General features: G+C 36.7%; 2 protein-coding genes, 1 long non-coding RNA gene and 1 pseudogene across 3 annotated transcripts in view; 1 reads left to right on the top strand and 3 right to left on the bottom strand.

Moving 5' to 3' along the window:
• Nucleotides 1–705: 705 nt before the first annotated feature.
• On the bottom strand, nucleotides 706–4769 carry LOC100368597 (nicotinamide N-methyltransferase-like). The gene is made up of 3 exons (XM_002739213.3): nucleotides 4533–4769; nucleotides 2850–3057; nucleotides 706–1358 (listed from the first exon to the last, which is right to left on the bottom strand). The coding sequence occupies exons 1-3, from the start codon at nucleotides 4684–4686 to the stop codon at nucleotides 929–931; spliced, it is 792 nt and encodes a 263-aa protein (XP_002739259.1). The 5' UTR covers nucleotides 4687–4769; the 3' UTR covers nucleotides 706–928.
• On the top strand, nucleotides 4685–13384 carry LOC144360305 (uncharacterized; annotated as a pseudogene).
• Nucleotides 13385–16653: 3269 nt separating this feature from the next.
• On the bottom strand, nucleotides 16654–17528 carry LOC146750408 (uncharacterized). Its single transcript, XR_014930512.1, has 2 exons — nucleotides 17392–17528; nucleotides 16654–17147 (listed from the first exon to the last, which is right to left on the bottom strand). It is a non-coding gene; the product is annotated as an uncharacterized LOC146750408 (long non-coding RNA).
• A 99-nt stretch (nucleotides 17529–17627) lies between these two features.
• Nucleotides 17628–23117, bottom strand: part of LOC102804564 (putative methyltransferase DDB_G0268948) — a 21817-nt gene continuing 16327 nt past the window's right edge. The window contains exons 2-4 of the mRNA XM_085496594.1: nucleotides 21018–21175; nucleotides 19656–19866; nucleotides 17628–17729 (exon numbers count right to left, since the gene is read on the bottom strand). Coding sequence (XP_085352720.1) covers nucleotides 17628–17729; nucleotides 19656–19866; nucleotides 21018–21175 — 471 coding nt within the window. The remainder of the gene's footprint in view (nucleotides 17730–19655; nucleotides 19867–21017; nucleotides 21176–23117) is intronic.

The following is a 23117-nucleotide window of genomic DNA, read 5'->3' as shown; positions in this document are numbered from 1 at the left end:
CTATTAGGTGGATGGCAGTGAGGTTGGTGGGTGCATGGCCATGCCCGGCTTCCATGGTGGGTGCGAGTACGGATGGTCGGTTTACCATCGAAAAACACACACACACTACGTCCCGTTGATAGTTGGTTGTATGTTTAATAATCATATACTAGTACAATTTGTCAGAACTGAAGGCTTATTTCAACACATTTTCAAAAAATGATATGAAATTTGTGTTTTCTTTCCACTTACAGAGAATAATAGTAAGATATGTTGTAAAACGCGCATTTGCGACAACAGATCTGGATAACCATCGAAAATGTGTGCATCTCCCTTACGGGGAGCTGTACGTACGTAGAACAAGAAAAAAAATTAGAGCGGGAAGGTCGTCACCTGCGCACGCGCGGGAATTCAGTCCCAAGCGACGATAACAACACAAGCTAAAAGCGCAAAGAATCATGGGGAGACGCCTGTTTGTAAACAATGACACACTGTGGCCATCTGACGCATATCTGTATACCTCAACTATAGGAGTACCCCACCGGAAGTGCGCATATTAAAAATATAGTAATTCCATTTACAGTCATGCGTTTGATTACAGAAATCCAAATAGTATATGCTAATAAGCGATATGTGGGGAACACTGGGAACAAATTTGAAAGACCAGGTCGCATTACTGAGCAGCAATTGCATAATGCATATATCTAACAAATGATTGTTGACAACTTGAGGATAAACATTTATTTATTTGTTTTTGTTTATTTGTTTATTTTATTCATTTTTCATTGGAATTAAAAATAGTAAACGAGTGTGGATTCTTCTATGTATTTGATATACCGGTACTTCAACACAGATTACATAATTTAAATAATTGCGAATGGTATAGATCCCTTTTGTATCAAAAAAAGAAACCTAACCAAACAATATGCCATAAAAATTCACAAAAAATTTATAATTTGCATGCAGTTAGAAACAATATTCCTTCTGCGTCTGCAATTTTCTCAATGCCTTCGAATGGTGGAACAGGAAATTTGGTTGTTTTAATGTCAGTATAACCTGCTTCCTTGACAGCATTTATAATAAACTCGGCGTCTAGAGGTAGAGCATGGAATCGTGATCCCCCAATCATGTAGAAGCTTTCGTTTAACGTACTCCAAATAAGCAACAATCCTCCTGGTTTCAGCAATTTGGTAATATTTTTGATAGCTGACCGGTACGACTGATTATCGAGGCAGGCTGCTTCGAGACAGGTAGACGTGATGATGGCGTCGAACGGATCCAACGAATTTAGACCAAGTGGGTTGCTTTCGTGCACATCACAGGGAATCACACCCTTGATATATTTCCGTAGATTCTCCTGGCGGGATTTCCAGCTTTCTCTGAAATCAATACAATTGAATTATGTACATATCACTTCTGTTATGCATAAAAAATGCTGCATTTGGTAATTTCAAAACATTAGTCTCTCTATTGAGACTGACATCAACGTCATTCCAATTAACCCTCGGTCAGTATGACAGTGAATCTGTGGTGTACTAAATACATAGTAAACCGACAAAGTTGTCTGAAATACTGATAATATTGTGCATCTCGTCAGAAACGATGTGAGACCATTTTGACCATACTACAGTTAACAGGGATCAGAAGTCAATTTGCATATTCAAACCCAGTAACAACAAAGATATTGTTTGCAAACAGTTTGACAGATCAATACCCAGAACAACATAGTGGGTGTCCCGACACACAGTAATTAGTGGCTTTTAAAAACAAAATAAAGACTTCGTTTGAATACAGGCCAATCAGTGACCACGATATATGTAGTAGCGTCCCTTGCGTCAAAAGCAAAAACAAAAACTGATTTCAACTATAGAGGGTCAAAATCACAATAGGAAGATCTATTTTTCAGATAAATGAGTGAAAAGGCTTCTCAATGGTCGGTCAGTCAGACATGCAAGATTTTGCGGTATAGTTGTGGGTGTTCATACATGAAAACATATTAACACACCAGAGATTGCAATTGTGGATTAATGAACCAATTGTACGTCACTGAGGCTATATTCCCCCTTCGAACCCCTAGAAACACACAACAGATAGCAGGTGGGGGTTTTAAAATACTTTTCAAAATATTTGTCATGGAACGATCATCAACAATGATCAAAAATGTCTTTGTCAACAAAAAGAAATATAATATTAACTGGTACAGGTGGTTCAAGGATAACTATTTTGATTAAACTTGATAACGATGACATAAATCACTCACCTAGAAAAACACAAAAGATGATTGGTGGGGTTAAAGGTCACAGAGACAGAGAGCCAAGATGTTTTGAAGTGCGCCATCACAGGTGAATGTACAATAATTTCAAATACATAAGAAGGTTCTGTGAGCCCTTTTCACATCAGAGGTGATTTATAGGAAACATTTGAAGAATATAAATGACATGTTCCATGAACACTGTTCACAAATAAAACAGTGCCCAATAACAATAACATTCAATAAAATAATTAAATCCAATAAACACATTTACACACACTACACCCCCAATCTTACACTGTAATAACCACTCACCCATAATGCAACAATTATACATAATCAGGAACATCCCAGCTATAATATGAGCATTGTGCTAATATAAATAAAATAGTGACTCAAATACAATTAAAAGCAACATAATTATTCTAATTAAGTTATACAAACTTTCTGTTTTGCTGAGTCTACGGAACTACTCTGGCACAATTCCAATATTTAAACAATGGCTGATTCCATAATTTTAAAATAAACATAATTGAATAAAACATTTTATTAAAAATATATATTTAATCGATACATGTATTACAAATCTCTAACTGATAATTTCTTTGTTGTAACTCACCCATTTCCCTCTTTCGCACATACATAATCAAAGAAGTGACTCCAGTCAAATGCGTCTGGTTCGGCGCGGATCCACTTTTCGACAGCATCCCTGCAAGGCTTGGAAAATTCTGCAACTGTGATCTCCTTGAAGTATGCACTTGCAGGTATCAGGTTATGCACAGTGGGTCCACTGCCGATTTCCAATAAGCGATTTCCCGTGAACGTAGCTAGTTAAGAAAAAAATGTATTAATATGATAACAACTTGATGTGCCACCAATTGTGAAAGGCAGTTTAGAATTTCAACAACGAGTATTATAGGCATTATAAATTCAACATAGGTAACTGCTGAAGAAAATACTCTACAAATCATCAAATCCTTCAAATGTCAGATAGTTAAAGCGGAGGGAGTCGTCACCTGCGCATGCGTCAGATGGCCATATCATGTCGATGTTTACAAACAAGCGTCTACCCATGAGCCTTTGCGTTTTTAGCGTGTGTTGTTATAGTCGATTGAAACTCAATTCCCGCGCGTGCGCAGGTGACAACCCTCCTGCTTTCATATTGGCAATAGATTTGCACTTGATACATAAATCATGACAGAAAATCATACGTAAAAGCAATGAAAAAATGGTCAGGGGTTTTCAAGAGAGCTCCTTTCTTGAATCCAAGAACTGATGATATTGCTATGTTAAATAATGTTATGTTTGTAATAGAGTATCATATCTGGTGTCAAAAAATACAAAACTTTTTATTCACCAACCATTCATATATTTACAAATTAGATTGCACAAACCACTCGCTAACCATTAAATGTAGGATGTTTAAATTAAATAGATTTAATTTAACAAAGTGTGATATTGTCATTCACGCAAATAAATAATATTAGGAAAAAAACTAAATAACAATGAAAATCCACGATTTGTCCCAAAAACCATTGACCAAGACTCGCTGCAGTCACCCGCCACCCAAAAAGACGGTTCCAAATAGAATGTAATGTATGCAAATAAATGCGTATTTGACTCGTATAACGCCTGGTTCATGTAAATAACTGTTTTGGACGTCAGAATATATGTGTGTATGTTTGCTGCCAAGATTAGATACACGAACGCATTGGTGAGGGTAGGCAAGGGATATTTTCGTAAGCTGTAATCAATTGTTTTCATTTTCGTAATAATGTAATTTAAATAAATAAAAAACATAAATTCGTAGACATGGGCAAGGTGTAAAATGTAATTAGCTATTTTATTCGTTTGTAATTTGCACAAAGATATAATTTTTTTTTGTAAGTGTATAAAGTAATTTACAAATTAAATGTCGTAATTCGTACGCAATTTCCAATTTTGATTATTAAACACAAATTATCAAAATTATCAAAATGTAAAATGTAATTAAGAATTTGCTTTATCTGTAAAGTGTAAAAACCTATTTTTTACTGTAAATGGAATTTTATTTCTTGTAACCTGTCCCAGCTAACCCCCCCCCCCCATTGTTTATTCCGATTGCGCGTTTTCTTTTGCATTGAATGAGGGCAGTATAATATGGGGGGCTTGAAGGTATAGCTATATGTTTGGCATGCTGTATGGTTTTATCATAGCTACATGGTTTGATTTACTTGATTAGTTTGAACATGGAAGTGAATTTGGGTTGACGCGAGTGTTTATATTAGCTAGGTGCATGTATATGTTTAACCACAATCTTTACCTTTCTTGAAGAAGTCAATCTGCAGACAAAGAAGGTAATTGCCATCTCCTGGCCCCCCGCCTCCACACGTGTACACATCTGTGAAAAGAAGGTTCAAGTAAGCGTCTACGTCGAATACCGTCTCGTAATCGCTGTCAAAATGTGTCTTTGCCATGACAACGAATACGTCGAATGCACCTTGTTTGTCGTACAGACGTACTGGTGACGATGTTTGTACTTGTTTGTTTAAGGGGTCAGCGGTCAAAGTTCGTAAAGAGTCAGTCGGTTGAAGTTGACAGAATGTAAACAGTGTGAAGTTGGCACGCAATAAGAGCACACTCATGATAGAAGCTGGCACGCAATAAGAGCACGCAATAAAAAAAATGCCGTAAACCGGCGTTGACCGGCGTTTTTTGTCGTATACACTGTGGTGTGAGTAAAATAATCCAAATTAGAGAATTCCTTTTTTGGCACGAATTTTCAACGAAAATACAACGAAGCCATACAAGTGCTAAACCCTATTGCACTGTACTTGGCTCGCGGTTTCATCACGTAATAACTGCCTCATTCAATATTTTAAAAAAACAATCCTAGTTTACACATTATAAACCAATTGAAGACGAACAAAAAGTGGTTATATATATTGCGTTTCGATGCCCATGTACGTACAATATTTCACGTTTTTTGCACAACAATTGTGATGTTTATAGTATTTATAAAATCCGCTACAGTCACATCAAACACAAATTTATTTTCGAATGTTATATGTCATTCGATAGGGAATTAACAGTAGTTCAAAAGTACTAGTATATCAGTTACTTTCCGAAACAATATGTTGTCACTCTGTAGCCACGCCCTAAACTTGGTTCATATTTCTCGTTTTTGGCACAAAAAATGCGTTAACACATTTAATAAAATCGGCTGAAATCACATCAAATACAAATTTATTTTCGAGTATTATATATCAATCGAGAGAGGACTAATAGTAGATTAAAATATATTAGTCACTGTCCGGCACAACATGTTGTCACTCTGTAACCACGCCCTAAACTTGGTCCATATTTCAATTTTTGCACAACAAATGCGATGTTATTTATAATCAAATCCACTACACTACACAAATTTATTTTTGGATGTTAGATATGTCAATCGAGAGAGGACTAATAGTGATTAGTCACTGTCTCGAACAACATGTTGTCACTCTGTAGCCACGCCCTAAACTTGGCCTATATTTCACATTTTTGGCACAAACAAATGCATTAATACGTTTAATCAAATCGGCTGCAGTCACATCAAACACAAATTTATGTTTCGAATGTTATATGTCAATCGAGAAAGGACTAATAGTAGATAAAACTTATATTAGTCACTTTCCGGCACAAAATGTTGTCACTCTATAACCACGTCCTAAATTTGATCCATTTTTCAAGTTTTTCGCACAACAATGCGATGTTATCTATAATTAAATCGGCTACAGTCACACCGAAGACAAATTTATTTTTCGAATGTTATATGTCAATCGAGAGAGGACTGATAGTAGATTAAAAGTATAGTATTCACTGTCCGGCACAACATGTTGTCACTCTGTAACCACGCCCTAAGTTTCATCTATATTTCACGTTTTTCGCACAACAATGCGATGTTATCTATAATCAAATCGGCTGCAGGGTTCGTGGCTAATGACGGCCAAGTGAATTTCTAATATATTTTCTTGGATCTAACATTTTGTTTTTTGACGTAATTAAAAATTTATGAATTTGCGGTATGTAATCTCAATTCATTTTTGTTTTTGAAATCCTCTTTCCATTTTAATATCCATTTTAATTTTTAAAATCCATTTTCATTTTTAAAATCCATTTTCGTTTTTAAAATTCGTTTCCATTTTTAAAATCCATTTTCGGTTTTGTTGACCTTTGAAGTATACGTATATGTGCTTTTCACTTTAAAGCAAATTTTCCATCAGAATTTACTGAAAAATTACTGTTGTTTCCCGCCTATTGCATTAACTTTAACATACTGTAATAATTGTTTTTAAAAAGATTTTCATTTCGATTTGATTAAATGTAGGACAGTGAGAAATATACTTTTAATCTACTATTAGTCTTCTGTCGATTGGCATAAAACATTCGAAAATAATGTTGTGTTTGATGTGACTGTAGCCGATTTGATTACATATATTAAACGCATTTTTTGTGCCAAAAACGTGAAATATAGACCAAGTTTAGGGCGTGGTTTCAGTGTGACAGCACGATGTGCCGCACAATTACTAATAAATGTGTGATCTATTTTAAATTTCCCATCGAATGATATATAACATTCAAAAATAAATTTGAGTTTGAAGTGGCTGCAGCCGATTTGATTAAACGTATTAACGCATTTGTTTGTTCCAAAAACGTGAAATATAGGCTATGTTGTGGGCCGGGCGTCACGGGTTTCAGTCTGGCAGCATGATGTGCCGGACAGTGACTAATATACTTTCAATCTACTATTAGTCCTCTCTCGATTGACATAAAACATTCAAAAATAAATTTGTGTTTGATGTGACTGCAGCTGATTTGATTAAATGTATTAACGTATTTTTGTGCCAAAAACGTGAAATAATGGCCAATTTTAGGGCGCTGTTACAGAGTGACACCATGTTGTGCCGGACAGTGACTGATATATTTTTAATCTACTGTTAATTCTCCATCGACTGATATATAACATTCGAAAATAAATTTGTGTTTGATGTGACTGCAGCCATGTGGAGATAGTGGCTAATTTGCATAACCATTCACTTAGTAAGAGGTTTGCTAATGCTCATAATTTAAATGGTTGTAACAGTTTTAAATTTAAACAATTATCGTTTTGCAAAAAGTTAAATATATTGCCTAATATGGAGATCCCGTAATTACTTTTTTCACCATGTTTCTTTTTGATTATTTATGTACAGCCTTGCTAAATCTTGCTAAGCATTCAAAAGAGAGAATGTTTGTACCAGTTTTCTATATATTAAAATCGTCTTTTGAGTATGTTCCACTATTCACAATGCTGCGAAATTTTAACAGTCTATAGCCAAGACTTTTTAGATAATGAAAAGCCACGAACCTGCATCGATACCTTAAATGCATTTTTGTGACAAAACTTGAAATATTGTCCGAGTTTAGGGCATGGTTAAAGAGTGAAAACATATTGTGCCGTACAGTGACTAATATATTTGTAATAATAAACTATAAACTTTATTGCCATACTAGGCCACCGGCCCATCACAATCTCAAGTTTACATTTCTTGAAAACAATAATGATACATAAATACATAAATTAACTGTAATATAAAATACTGCCCATCAAGAGGTTAATTTTAGTGCCTCTGACCTTAACTTAAAAGCTTGATACAGGAATTTTGACAAATTACAAAGTGTAATGGGTACCTCACTTGTTATTAATTTTATTTAGGTGTGGTGTCCCTGGTCATGTAATGACCAACGTGATAATAGCTCGTCTCTGTAGGCCTGGTATATGGGACATTCGAAAATTAGATGTAATTCATCTTCAATTATTCCGCTATTGCATAATACACATTTTCTTTCAAAACGATCTATATTATGCATACGGCCAGATTCTATTGCTAATTGGTGACTCGAGCAACGAAGCCTTGATAACGATTTCCTATGTTTGTTCACACTTACACTGATAATATATTTTTCTACAGTATAGTGTCGTTTTACCTGGCAGAACAAATTTAGTCGGCTCATAGTTGAGCATTCTTCCCACCATTCCTGTTGCCACATGTCCCTAATTCTTTGTGCAAAATTTGCGAGGAATGTAATTTCATTTCCCATCCCTTGATTGGTCCACACTATTCCAAATCCATACCTATTCAAAATATTTCGAATATGCGTTACCAAGTTAATTTTACCACGTTCGTCTTCCCGTACTAAAAGAAGATACGATTGCTTAGCAATCCTATTTTCTTCCATACATAACAATTTTAACGACCATTTGATACATTTAATATATGTAGTAGTAAAAACTGGGTAACGTTCTAGTTCACCTAATACAGCTAAATTTGGGGTACCCCCTTTAACTCCCAGATATCTTTTACAGTATTTATAATGAACCCGCTCAATACATTCATACTTCTTAAATCTCCAAACTTCAGACCCATAAGTCAGAATTGAATATATCATGAGATCACAAATTTTAAAATATAAATTATATGGCAATTCCCCAAATGTTTTCATATATCTGTTAACAATATGGAGAGCTTTACTTGCTTGGTCTGATAATGTTTCTGTAGCTTTGTGCCAAACATTCCTACTGGAGAAAACGATATCTAAATACTTATAATAAGGGATCACTTCTAAGTTTAGGCCATTATATGACCATTTCTCAGTTTTCTTAACAATACCCCCAATTTTGAAGACAATGATTTTGGTTTTTGATAGATTAACCTTCCTTTTCCATTTTTCATTAAATAGACTAAGGACGTTTAGCAGTCTCTGTAGACCTATTACAGTATCAGCAAATAAAACAATATCATCTGTATAAAGCAGAATAAACAGGTCTTTCAATTCCTGTGTAATTTGAATACCCATGTGACCAGCGTTTTCAAGCATTACTTGCAATTCATTTATAAACATAGCAAAAAGAAAGGGGCTTAATACACAGCCTTGCCTGACCCCTACTGGACAACTGAACTGTTCTGTGTCATATATTCCCACTCTAACACATGCTTTAAGGTAGCGAGAAGGTTTTGTGACGTTTTTAAATAAAACATTCTCTGTCTGTTGTCTCGTTCAGAACAGTAATTTAGGTTATATATATCAAAAGACTAAGTATAGAGGTGCAAGTTCGCACAAACTGGATAGACATTGTTTACATAATTATCTCGTGACATCAAAAATGGCGAACCTTGTAAAAATGACTAAGTCTGCGATTGCGAGAGCACACTGCGGAATTTCCTGGTGAAATTTACGTCATGCATTGTCCGTAATCAAGTCCATTGAAATGCGTCTCCGATAATCAAAAGACCTATTATTCCGATTTCTATGCAGGTTTGTTTTTTGTCCCCAAATTATTTCATACTTGGCACCTTTAACAGACTATTATTCTGTGACAAAGCATTTTCTTTAAAAACCCAGACATATTTCGCACCATCATTATCTTTTGAACGATAACTGCGAGTTTGAATGTCCTAGTCCGAACGCGCTTGATTTGGCGGCGGTCCCAATGAGTCGTACTCGATCAAAACTTCAACTCGAGAAAAACGCGAAAAACAGTTTTGGTTAATAAAACACTGTAGATTTGCTGCATTATTATAAATATACACTAAAAATGGCCAAACATATTAACCACTGATATCATAGAACTCATAAAGAGTGTCAGATAATGAATAATTTCAAGCTCGAGCGTGAAAAATGAAGAAAACTGCTGGCATTTGAGTCCGTACTCCAGGAACGTTCGGGTTTTCCATTGTTATGCAAACGAACAACGAGGGATAATCCTCTGACAAACATTACTGTCCCACTGTACACGCTGACAGTTTACAAACAAGCTAATCCTTCAAGTGTCTCTGATAAGACATCTAAAAACGGTTTTCATGGTGAAACAAAATGGCCGATGTTTGAAAAAAAATTGCTGTGTCAGAGTGCGACACTGAGTGGCAGATTTTTCTTTGCCTCGTCTGTCAACGCTTTCTTTGTTTTCTTCGCCATAGCGTTAGAAAAAAAATGTATTAGTAAAATAGAATATTTACTTGGAAAATAAAACGATTTAAAAGAAAGTTGTGCAAAGTTACAGTACTCCTTTCGCACAACCTCCCGCCCGCTTCCGCTTTCCAATCACCTTTTTCTCTCGCTTTTGCGACCGCTGGTTGAATTCGACCGCTTTATTTTCGACCGCGCAAACCCCGAAATATCACCGCCCACCTGCTCGCTCGCGCGCATTTAAAATTCGGACTAACAGAATAATTTCCGAGGTTCACATTGTCTTATAATTGTCTTTCTGGTTTTTAGAGATGTTGAACAGCTGACAAAAATTCAAATACTTTTTGTTTTAACTATATATAATTATATGCACGCAACCTGACCCTTTGACCTCGATTTGGCTTGGACTGAATATTTTATTTTAAACAATATTCTGACGTGAAATACAAAATGTATTTCAACACAAGTACGACATGGTTGTCTGGGGTTTCTTTCCTGATTGTTGAGTCTTCGCAATGTGTTTTGTATAATTATTGTTGTTTTCCCCGATGCTGAAGGACCGTAAGGCTAAATGGCAGTTACATGCATGAGCTGAGTGAAAGAAAATATTTCTAAGCCTAAAATAAAACCTAATATTACACCTCTTTGTGTATTTGTTAATTTTACATATGTTTGTCATGACCGTATGTTTGTAAATATCTAGAAAAATCTCGTCTTTCGTTGATAATTTCGATTGTTTGTTTGGAATGTCGATCCCCGTTGGTTTCTCCATACTGAGTTTAGGAAGGGCGTCGATCAACACCGTGACAATCAGCCGAGAGAAGACAAACATTGACCGTAATTCATGGGGATCATGTCCGTAATTTTTGGGCTGAAACCCCAAATAATTAATCAAGTATTATTATTTTAATATATATTTTATTTTACATCGCAAAACTAAACCATGCCCAAAACAGAGCTAGAGTTGTTCGCGGTGAAACAACCGCATTGAAGACGATACAACTTCAACTAGCCATTAAGTTAACTTGAAATAAAAAAAATAAAAATTCGAAGAGCATCGGGGAAAATATTAATAATCATCCTTATCAATCGCTTGCTTTATTTTATTCGAATCCATGAAATTCGCGATTTTTTTTAACATTGTTGGCAACTTCCGCGCTAAAAAAGATTGGTTATTTTGCAAAGTCCTGTTGATAATATGGACAAATATGGTTCTGTGACCCAGGTCGTGCTCCGATCAGGTGACTCTCAGCCAATCAATGATGTTGTAACAAAGCATATTTGACGCTAATTGAAGGGTCGTCGTACAATCCAATCACCGGCGTCGATTCACATAGTTTTTTGTGCTGTGACAGGCTTCAAAATTATTCGCTGAAAAACATATATTTTGACAAACTGATGGAATTTGACCTTAGTTCAAAAAGAAAATACTAGGCTAAAATACATTAGAGTTCACGCGAATCAGTTTTCTCTGCAAGTTGTGAAATAAAGTAAACCAGAGTAGCGTCGATGATTTTCAGCCCCGAAGGACTTCCGTGTGAATCCTGAGTTTTGAATTGTTCATCGACTGGCCACCAAATAGTTATGGCTATAACTAAATTTGACACGTTTTTCTTTTAAGCCCAATAAATTATTCATACATGTCAAGCTCTGTTCGATTTTTTCAGGGCATGTGGCCGTTTTTAGTCGAAAATATTTTTTGTGGGAACACTTTTGCGGTACGTTCACGGTATAGACCGAGCTCATTCAATGATCGTGACTTAATTTTAAAAATGTAATGTCAAATTTTACCAGACGTGGACCGATGTGGATTCGGTATCGTTATTTTTGGAATTAATCACTAACATTTCATCGTTTCTCTGCTCTGTCAAAAGGAGTTACCTAGGCTTTTTTCACGTAACTGTCTCATTAAAAATATATATATATATTACATCTAGAACAAGCACCCAAAACACGTAACAAGAGGTCCCAGTTCAGTTGCTTTCACGATAGCTACTAATTTCGACTTAAAGTCTTTTCTACTGCCACTATTTCCCTGAAAAAAAAATTCTAGTGTCACTGAAGCAGAAGTTGATTCACGCATCAGTCAATTGTTAGAACTTGCAGATCCAGATATAGTTTGTGATTTGAGAGAACACAACCCTGGTCGACCATCAAAATATGCGAAATTTTGGGAGCAGTGTGACGAGTATATTCAACATGTTGCAGGAGAAGCAGTCCAGGAAAGACAACATGATGCCATTATGTACATGGCAACAGCCATGTCAGTGAAGGATCTTCAGCAGGTAATTATTACTTCCTGTACATTGACTATTGACAGTCGTATTACCTCTACATCAAAATGTTTATACCCATATATACAATTTGGTTTACATGTAACGACTGATCATATATGCACTGAATTCTCTTTCCTATTAAGTTGCAAAACGCTGCCCAGAGAATGTACCAATATCCGGCAAACAATGGATACGTCTACAGTTCTGGCCAAAAAATCCATCTAGTGTGTCCTTACACGAGCATGCTGGTCGTCTCCAATTAAAATTTATGGTTCAGCAAAGACATCTCCGAAATACTCATCCTGATGTTCATTAAGCATCTGCCTATTTTTGATATGCAAAGAAAATGGCAGTGAAATTCAGACAGAACTTCACCTTTGTATGTATCGATGACAAGCACAAAATAAAAGTGGGAGAGCCAGGCTGTCCTTTGGCAGCAGTTGAGAGAGGCAAGCAGGTAGTTTGTGTATCTGAGCATGACTTTTCCAAGTCATCTCTGACACCAATTGTGTGTCTCAAAGTAGATATTCCGTATGGTATTGAGGGATCATTCTATCGAGGAAAAGTTTATGTTGGTTTGAAAGATTCTGTTTTTGAAGCATCAGCCCACAAAGACATTTGACTGAACTAAATACTCAGCCTCAAAAAGGAAGAGTTGTCTGAACTGTTGTTGAAATATAGTGGTGGACCAGACCATAGTGTGTGTTATGGTACAGTTCGGTTAAGTTTTATAGCACTATTCTTGGAAAATGATTATGATGGTGTGTTTGCCCTACGGACACCACCTGGTAGCTCATGGAATAATCCAGCTGAAAGAATTATGTCCACACTGAATTTAGCCTTCCAATGTCTTGGTGTGATGAGTAACAAAATGTCCACAGAAAAATTATGTCAGTATATAATAATATGAAAGACATTCGTGATGCAGCTGAAAAACATCCAGACTTCATGGGTGCATTCAGAGACAGTGTGCAGCTGGGTGTTAGCCAGCCACCAGTCCACCCCCACCAAACGGACTGGCAACTTTGATTTTGGACTGGCAACTTTTTCCCATTTTTCTGCTTTTTCCTATTGTTCTTTGATAATATCCAAAACCATCTAAATTTTCATGACGTTGAATTGTTTTGGACTGGCAGTTTCAAATTCCTGGCTAATAGCCTGGTGTGCAACAACCAATCACTCTCTTATTGTCCGTTTTACAACGCCTAGACCTGAAGAATGAACCCTTTACTGTGTTCACAGGTGTTGAGGGAACTGATATAAAGAAATTTTATTAGACACTCCGCAAGATTGATCACGAGTTATCAGACAAATCAAACTCCAAAGATATTGCTCAGTCCAAGACTCTGCAGGACTTTATGAAATCACATTGTCGTGTTCGCCATTATGCCTTTAGCGTTGTGAAATGCAGTGATATGTCTTGTAAATACCATGGACCACCGCGTCTCCCAATTGAATGGTTCAAAAAGTTACATTACCTACCCGATCCAGTGCCAGACAGTGATAGCCTGCAATTTGAACATGTTTATGGTACCACCACCACTGATGATCATCGTCCATCTCTGAAAGCATCCCAGAAGAAAGGTCATGGCATTCCATTTAATCCATCAGCACAAACTGCTTACAGGGGTAATTTTATTTTGATAGTAGATTTCTGTTCATCGAGTATATTCTTGAACTATTTCCGAGGAGGGTACTTATCTTTTGTTAATGCATTCAATGTTTTATACTTTTGTTTTCATTATACATATATATCAAAACTGGTGATTCGTACTGATTGTGGCAAACCTAGAGTGCTATATGCTGCAAGAAAGTTGACTAAAAATCAGCAGAAAGATCTTGACATTGCATTGGAGAGTTTTGAATATAGCTGTGGAACAGAGATGTATGAATGTATCCCACTGGCAGTAGACAGAGATGAACACATTCTTGGAAAAATCTATGTTCGTGGTGATCTGATATGCAGTTCCCTCATTGAAATTCCCTACTACGACGTCTTTGGGTTTTTCAGCGCAGTCATTACATCTTGGATAGCTATCAGAGTATTCAGGACCAGTGACAAGATAGTTTCCTGCTGCACAATTGATGCATATTACGGGAAATACTGAAAAGGAAGCAACCTTTTTAATAGCAAAACTACCAACAAAAAGAAGTAAAAAACAGGCACATTATAACTGAAACTTGACTTATTTTGTGACTTGAGTTGAATAAATAAACATTGTATTCCAAAATGCGCTTGTACTCGCACTTGTCTTTCCCCATTTTTACTCAGTAATAAAAAAAATCGGTATTTTTTTATTGCGTGCCAGCTTCACACTGCTTGTGCTTTTTAGCCCCCACGGAGTGATTTCTCGGAGATGGCTGGACTGATTTTTATGAAACTTGGCACAAAGACATAGTGGTCAACCATACATGTGCACGTCAATTTATTTTCCGATTACCTTCAATATGGCCGACTAGCGGCCATTTTAATTCCAAAATTCAGTCAAATTCGGTCCTTGTGTGTCCATCCTCATTTCTCAGAGATGCCTGGACCGATTTTGCTGAGACTTGGTACAAAGACAGAGTGACCACTGGTACAGATGCACATTCATTTATTGTTTCAAGAAATCAATTAATGAGCTCATTTGCATATTTAATTATTAATTTGAATTCTTGTTAATACTTGTGAACTAATAGTCCAAATCAGACCAAACTTGGTAGAGACTTGATATGTCAATATAAGATATATGCTATACAATATTGAGTTTTAATTTAATTAACGAGCTCATTTGCTCATTAAATGAGTTTTGAATTTGTGTTGATATCTTGTGAACTAATAGTACACATGAGACCAAAGTTGGTATAGACTTACTTGATCTGTCAATATACGATATGTGCTATGCAATATTGACTTTCAACTTAATTAATTTGCTAATTTGAATATTTAATTAATTTTGAATAATATGAGGTTATTACGAGAATACCTCAAAGTATACATGAAGACAGTACAACCGGAGTATCGACCGACGCGCAGCGGATGTCGCTGTGACGGTGTACTTTGAAGTATCCTCGTAATAACATTATTATACATCCTTTCCTTCCAAGGATACATCCTGGGAATGCCGAAATTCAAAATGTTTAGAACAGAATCAGCGAACTTCCGGTCAAACCTTGGTGGCAGCCATGTTTGTTTTTATTATTAGAGGACGTTTACGCGCGTAATCATTCCATATTTAAAATTCGCATTTCCTAATATGGTAGGATGAAAATACCCCGTACAATACCGCAAAATTACGGCACGCAGTAACCTATGGCGTTACGATGACAGATGTATAATAATAATATTTATTCGCCATAGATTTTAAGTATTATAGGGAAATCAATAAATAATTAGCTAAAGTAAATAAATACAAGTAAATTATGAAAATATGTATGATAATAATAATAATAATAAAACTTTCAACAATCTATGGCAGGGAAACAGAAATAGCACAAAATGGCTCGTCGAGTCTGTCTCACTAAAATATATTGGAAAATATTTATGTAGGTATATGACGAGGGCATTTTAAAGACTATTTGTGACATTGATGTTAAAAAGCAACAGAGATTAATGAGACTTTATATACATCTAAAATGAGTATGTTTCAAATCATAATACAAACTAACGCAGAAGAAAGAAAAAAATAGGTCGGAGCTAATCAGAAATCATGCGTTCAGTTATTAAATAATTTTGTAAAGCTTTTTTGAAACAGGCACGATTGTGATTATTTTTCAAATGTGACGGTAACTTATTCCAAAGTATAGTTAGTCAATAGATGATTGTCCCAAGCTAGTTTGTTTCAAACGATCAAAGTCCGTAAGGGTCAGTCCGTTGAAGTTGACAGAATGTACTACCGGACCGAGACGAGACGAACCAAACCTTTACGAACCAACCCTTAGTTGTTTAGGGATTTTTAAAAAAGTTTGTTTTAGGAATGTCCCATTGAGAAGCAGAGAATATTTAGTTGAAAATGAACACTAAATTCTCCTAAAAGAAGATTGGAACGCGGCTTTGGGAAAACGAAAGTAGACCTGAGCAAACCAGCCTGTGAAACCATTTTTTGTGGTGTTTTTGAGTCGCCACACATACGGCGAAGACATAAGACATTTTGTGTGCATTCTTTCTCACTGTGATGTCAAACATTTATAAGCAGAAAATTGTGGAACTTATTCCAAATGTTTATGTTCATATCAAGTTTTAAAACTTACTCGTATTCTAATGAACAATTTATTTTTGCTGTGGGCACATAATACGTCTAACCTGTTAAACAGTGTGCAAAGTTGAGCAAAACTATTGCGAGGTTGGTAGATATGCTAGTATATTTGACCTAAGTTGTTTTCTTATCGATCCCTGCATGATTTAATATGTGCGCACTCTATTTTACATAACGTGCTGGTTACGGTCATTATGAATAGTCAAAATGTATATTTTTAAATTGATAGAAAATAAGAAAGCAGTTAAGTTTCTAAATGAATACAAACGCCAATAATATGTAATATAGGCTTGTCTTGTGTAGTTCACATATTACGTAATAATAACCATCAACTTGAATCACTTCGGTTTCCTAGTCAACAGGATAAACAACGGGAACTCTGCATGTATGACTTTCTCATCAGCGCCGATATTTTCTGGAGCCAGCTCCGCCATTAAACTGAAATTGTAATATATATGATGTATCAGACGAATCTATTAACTAGCGCATGCCCCAACATTGCCTGCTCTCATTAATGATAACCCGAATTATACCTTGATGTTCGACAAAACGATAATTTAGTTTGAACACACAACGATTGTATCAAAACGAGGTCCTATATAATGTGTTATCTGTTTTTTTATATTTTGTTACAAAATACCAACCACTTTCCGTAAATGCCAGATTGTATTTATGCAATTACCTCTTTCGTAAATCTTCTAAAATCGATGTTCCGTCCTGGTACTGACGCATATAATTGCTGAAAAACGATTTGCTACTCGTATACCTTATTATGTCATCGACACATAAATCAAGTTTGATTGACAGCGAATCGTCTCTGTTGGAAAAACAAACAAACAAACGTGACGTCATCTTACCCTGCCCACAATTGTATGACATATTTTTCTACATGTCAGAACAAAAGTCTCAATTTACCATTTACCTTTCGTGTTCCTCATAAGGAAGGTGAATATCTCTGTAACGATTTCGTAAAACCAGCTCTCTGTCCAATTGGTATTTTCCATACTTGACGAAAGTGAACTTGAAAGACAGACGTACCAAATTAGATAATCACCATAGCGTATAATTCATGTAAAACTGTTAGTTATGTTTTGTGATTTTTTTTCATATCAGAGGCCGTAACGACTGGTCCTTAAAATTTGCAGTATCTTAAAAAACAGCGTGGTACAACTTAAAGCGGGGGAGTTTTCACCTACGCATGCGTCAGTTGGCCATAGCGTGTCATTGTTTACAAACAAGCGTCTGCCCATGAGCCTTTGCGTTGTTAGCGTGTGTTGTTATCGTCGCTCAATTCCCGCGCGTGCACAGGTGACGCCCCCCCCCCCCCCCCCCCGCCGCTTTAATACAAGTTAAATAAATTCAGTCATAGTTATGTATGTTCATTCTAGCGTGGTCCTAGCGCTGTGCAATATTCAGCATTACCAGAACATCAAAACATTTCACAGCATAGCGTTGGACTAAGAAATAGAGGTCGAAATATTTTCAGACACACAAGCACACACTGGAATATAAAGAAAAAACTCCAGTGCCGAAAAGCAGTATGCGATATTAGACAGTCCGTATTTGGGCCCCAATGGCTTGGTCAAATACCGTCGAGAAGAGCATAATTTGAAAAATTGAAAGAAAGACGCTCAGGGGCTCCGCTTGACACATTTAAATTTCTATTTTAATAGAATGACAACAAATAGAACGCCGCTCCGGGATTTTCTCTGGAATATTCCGCTTACCAAGTTTTTATATAGGTCTGACATTTCTGATTACGTTTCTACAGATCATACACATGTTATGAGATGACAATATAATCCTCAGCTCAAAACCTTGATCTAATGACGTGTTTTTTCTCCTATATTTACTGCTGAAATTTGTTAAATCTAGTACAATAGATAATAATAATAATAATAATAATAATAATAATAATAATAATAATAATAATAATAATAATAATAATAATAATAATAATAATAATAATAATAATAATAATAATAATGAGTCCGAGGTACGGCAAGTGTATGTTTCTTACTTGAGCGAAGGGATCTCTGGTTTTGATTTTTGTGAATAAGGTCTGATATGTAGGGTGGTGTCAATCCATGTAGTGACTTGTACGTGAGTAGTAAAATTTTGAAGTGTATCCTATAGTGAACTGGCAGCCAATGCAATTTACGAAGAACAGGAGTGATATGATCAAATTTTTTGGTACGTGTAATTAGACGGGCAGCACAGTTTTGAGCCCTCTGAAGCAGGTGTATTTGTGAATTTGGTAAGCCATAGAGTGAGGCATTGCCGTAATCCAGTTTAGCGGTTATAATAGAGTGAATGATAAGCTCAGATAGATGTTGGCGGATGAGTCTTATGCGTCTGATATGCATGTATATGCTCTGGCATGTACTGATGATGTGCTTACTGAACTGAAGTGAATCATCGAAGATGACACCAATGTTGCGAGCTGCTTTAATAGATGGGCTTGGAACATTTGTTCATGATTTTCAAATAAATGTGTGACCATAACATTCCTTTAAAACGGGGGGGGTCGTCACCTGCGTATGCGTCAGATGGCCATATGCGTGTCATTATTTACAAACAAGCGTCTACCCACGAGCCTTTGCGTTGTTAGATTGTGTTGTTATCGTCGCTTGGGACTCAATTCCCGCGCGTGCGCAGATGACGACCTCCCATCACGCAGTACGCGTTCCGCATTCGTGTAAGCCAAACATATATTTTACAAACGTTGTACCTACGTTGCATGGCATCCACATCGAACACGTGACGGTGCGATGACCGTGCGCTTTAAAGTGACTGGAAGTAATTATTATATAACACATGGGGTCACATCACGCTCGCGGCTTTATTAGTTTTACGCCACCGGGGCTTTCTTGGTAGCCAAATGCATTACATGGTTATAACTCATTACGTTTACACGGATCACAAACAAACGGAGCAGGTACGTACTGTATTTACTATGTCTGTCAGCTTTTCGGACTTGTCTTTGTATGAGAGCAGTGGAGCAGCGTAGCCACACACACACAAACATCCTCCCGGGACGAGGACCCGCTCAGCCTCCTGAAAGAACTGCTGTTGATCGAACCAATGTATGGCTTGAAATACTGTCACCAATGAAACACTCTCACGTTCAGTGGGAAGTTTGTCAGCTGGCGCCACTCTGAAACGAATGTAACATAACAGTTCGTATAGCATCGACAATGTGGCCAGCCACTGGCTTGGGATTCGTATTTTATGAAAGTTATTGAAACCTTAGATACAGTCTCTTGATTTATGTTTTTGTAAATGGCAATTTTTTTGTAAATGATAAATTATACACTTCCATATATTTTTTTATTGAAAAACAAAAACAAAAAAATAAACGACAGGCTGTATGCAAATCTATTGAAACGCACATGTCATGTACATGCTCATGTACAAAGACAAATCAGAAACCGTACAGAAACAGATATTCCATGCATGTTTCCCATTCTCACAGTCGGAGCTACGTCACGATCCCCCAAACGTTGCCAGGACCAATCACAAACAGGAAAAGACAATGAATTTTCGGATTAACACCTCTGTTTTCCCCCAAGCTAACCAAATTTCCCCCAAGCTAACGAAAAAATCTTTTGTCTTCTACTGACTTCCTGTTCCGGTCCGTCTGTGAGAATGGATATGCTATTCATCAAAAATCAATGTTGCCTAAGGCAATATGAAAAGCTTTAAATATTTTCAGCATGTTGTATAGACTTGCTTACAGTCCCTTGTTAATGTGTTCTTGTGTTCTCAATAAAATAAAATGTTGCGGGAGTGTAAAAGGCGAAAGCCGAGTTACCGTGGAGTTTTTGTGCGGTAACCCGACTTTCGCGGTAACTTGGCTTTCGCCATTTACGCTCCCACAACATTTTATTTTATTGAGAAAACAACAACAAATAAACAAGAAACTGTATGCAAGTCTACATGTTATAATAATTTTGTTTGATATTAAACCTTGATAGAAACATTTAATATATAATAAATGCAAACAGCAAAATAAGCATGATGAAACATTGAAACACGTACGCAAGGCTGCATACGTCCGGAGCATGGAGGTATCTGTTTATACCTCCATGTCTGGAGTTACCTCAGTCTGGGTGTAGAGTTAATTGGAAGCGCATGCGCACTGGTGTGTTCATTATTTCATGGTATAAATATTGTTGTTTGCTGTCCAGCCAACGTTGTTTTATTATTCATATTCGCTATGTTAGAGTGGACGGATTGTCGAAAAAGCTTAAACCATGCTCAAAAATACTCAAAGTTGTCCATATTTTCTTTTGTACTGAAGCTTACTTGTACGTGATGTTCGGTATTTTTTCTGTGTTCTGTGCCTCGGTAATCTGAGTACCGCTGACATCGCAACCTATCACCTCTTCAAAATATTTGCCGAATAATCTTGAACTTTGACCTGTTCCACAAGCAACATCCAAGGCCACTTTCCGCGGTACATTCTATTATTGAAAAGTCAAATATCGTAAAATGTATGGAATTAGAGACGGGTACAGGATGTTGGGGTGAGGAAGCTCACCTTTACCATAATTTCATTACCCGTTGCACCATGGGTGCCGACGGATTTAGGGTACGTGCTACGACCCTCCCGCTCACTAAATCCGCCATTGGATTATGAATATCATGAATATTGATAAATGGAATTTCCGTAAAAAGATCCTGAACTGGCCAGTGACTTATGTAACGTACTTCAAGTTTGTTCGTGTGTTAGTGAAGTGAATGCATACACTGATAGGTATAACCATAGACCCTCTAGGTATAACTTTACAAAAGATTTTTTTTTAATTCATGGGATTACATTACAGTATTGGGTGGCTGGAAAATCGGCAATGTTGACTTGGTTTCTTTACACATACCCCCCCCCCCTCACCTACAATCAATGAGGAGATGAGGCAGATCCTATTAGTGACGCCCTCTCTGGCAATATTCGGGCATGCCGTATTTGTCAATTGAGTCGAAGCATATATACAAGACAGAATTTGATACGTTAAAAAAAACTATCAAACAAGCTGGTATGATTGCTATTTGTTTAGATTCGGTAGCCAATCAGGTACATTCCTGTAAGTAGTTTTGCATTGACTATAATTTGTGGGAAAAACAATCGTGTATTGATTCAAATATCGGTCAAAATACGCCACGTTTAATTTTTGGATGGATGCTGTCACTGTGCAACGACACTGCGCATAAAAACGTGCCAGAATGGATAATAAAGCAGGAGGGTCGTCACCTGCGCACGCGCGGGAATAGCCTTTTTGCGCATTCAACCGGAAATGCTTAGTGCGCACTTGACCTAGTTGGGATACGGAAGTCGTCAGTATGATATTTAGAGGCCATGGCGATAACAGACACGAACTTGTTGATCGAAGATCTGAAGAAAAAAAACAGTGAAACAGCTGAAAGTAATCTTAAAATCTAAAAGTGTGAAGGCTGATGGCAACAAAAGCGAGCTGGTTGCAAGGAATTTGGTTGTTTTTTCCGCCGATTCAGAGGCAAGTTCATCGAGAACGCCAGCAACAGAATCAACGCAGTCGCCAGAACTAATTGCTGAAGATGTCATTATTGAGCAGGAAAATGATAGTTCCTGGTCAGTGGAAGGGTTGCTACGTAGTACTAATGGTAGAACACGGTCTTCAGACCTCAGACCTGCCCCGATGCTCACATTCATGCAACTGTACAGTTATTTGGTTGTGACGTCCGCCAAATACACACCAACTTTCATGGAAAAGGTTGGATACAAGCAGCTGAAGGCGTTTACATTTTTTGCGGAAGGTCACGTAACAAAGATTGAAATATTAAAAGAAGAAATGACAGCAACAGTGAAAGGAAAAGTGAAAGCTTCAATGAAGAAAAAGAATTACACAGTGGTGATTAATATGTTATCAAATGGTACGATAAAACAAGCTGCATGTGAATGTCCAGCAGGGTAGGTGACAACTGTTACTGTTACATTTCCTGTTTAGTTTTTCATACAAAGATACTGTTCATTTTTGTTAAAATTTTTATTTTACATAACAATAGGTGTTTATGTTCAAGTTTAGATACAGAAATGTACTTTAGCTTATAATTTTTGCTATATTATTTTTTAAGTGCCTAATCAACTCCCAAAGGGGCTGGCAGGTTTTAGAATCAAAACAAATCTAGACAAGAGGCACTTGCCATGTTTCACACCTCAAAAATTTATACTTTATTGAGTGCAGTTAAAAATAATTTCTTTTCAATAAATTATATATACACGTATTATTTTGTAACTTTTCAGTCCCAAGCGACGATAACAATTACGCACGCTAAAAACGCAAAGACTCGTGGGTAGACGCTTGTTTGTAAACAATGACACGCTATGGCCATCTGACCACAGTCCCTCCATCATGATAGAGGGACTGTGAT

The sequence above is a fragment of the Saccoglossus kowalevskii genome, chromosome 1 (genome assembly GCF_978046115.1).
Source record: "Saccoglossus kowalevskii chromosome 1, keSacKowa6.1, whole genome shotgun sequence".
Lineage (NCBI taxonomy): Eukaryota > Metazoa > Hemichordata > Enteropneusta > Harrimaniidae > Saccoglossus > Saccoglossus kowalevskii.
This window is presented reverse-complemented; position numbering and strand designations above follow the sequence as displayed.

Bases quoted from the DNA above. Each gene is read 5' to 3' on its own strand.
- LOC100368597 (XM_002739213.3), bottom strand. From the start codon at position 4,686: ATGGCAAAGACACATTTTGACAGCGATTACGAGACGGTATTCGACGTA. The intron at 3,058-4,532 runs GTAAAGATTGTG...TTTCTTAACTAG, and splicing joins GATTGACTTCTTCAAGAAAG to CTACGTTCACGGGAAATCGC. The intron at 1,359-2,849 runs GTGAGTTACAAC...TATTGATTTCAG, and splicing joins TGTGCGAAAGAGGGAAATGG to AGAAAGCTGGAAATCCCGCC.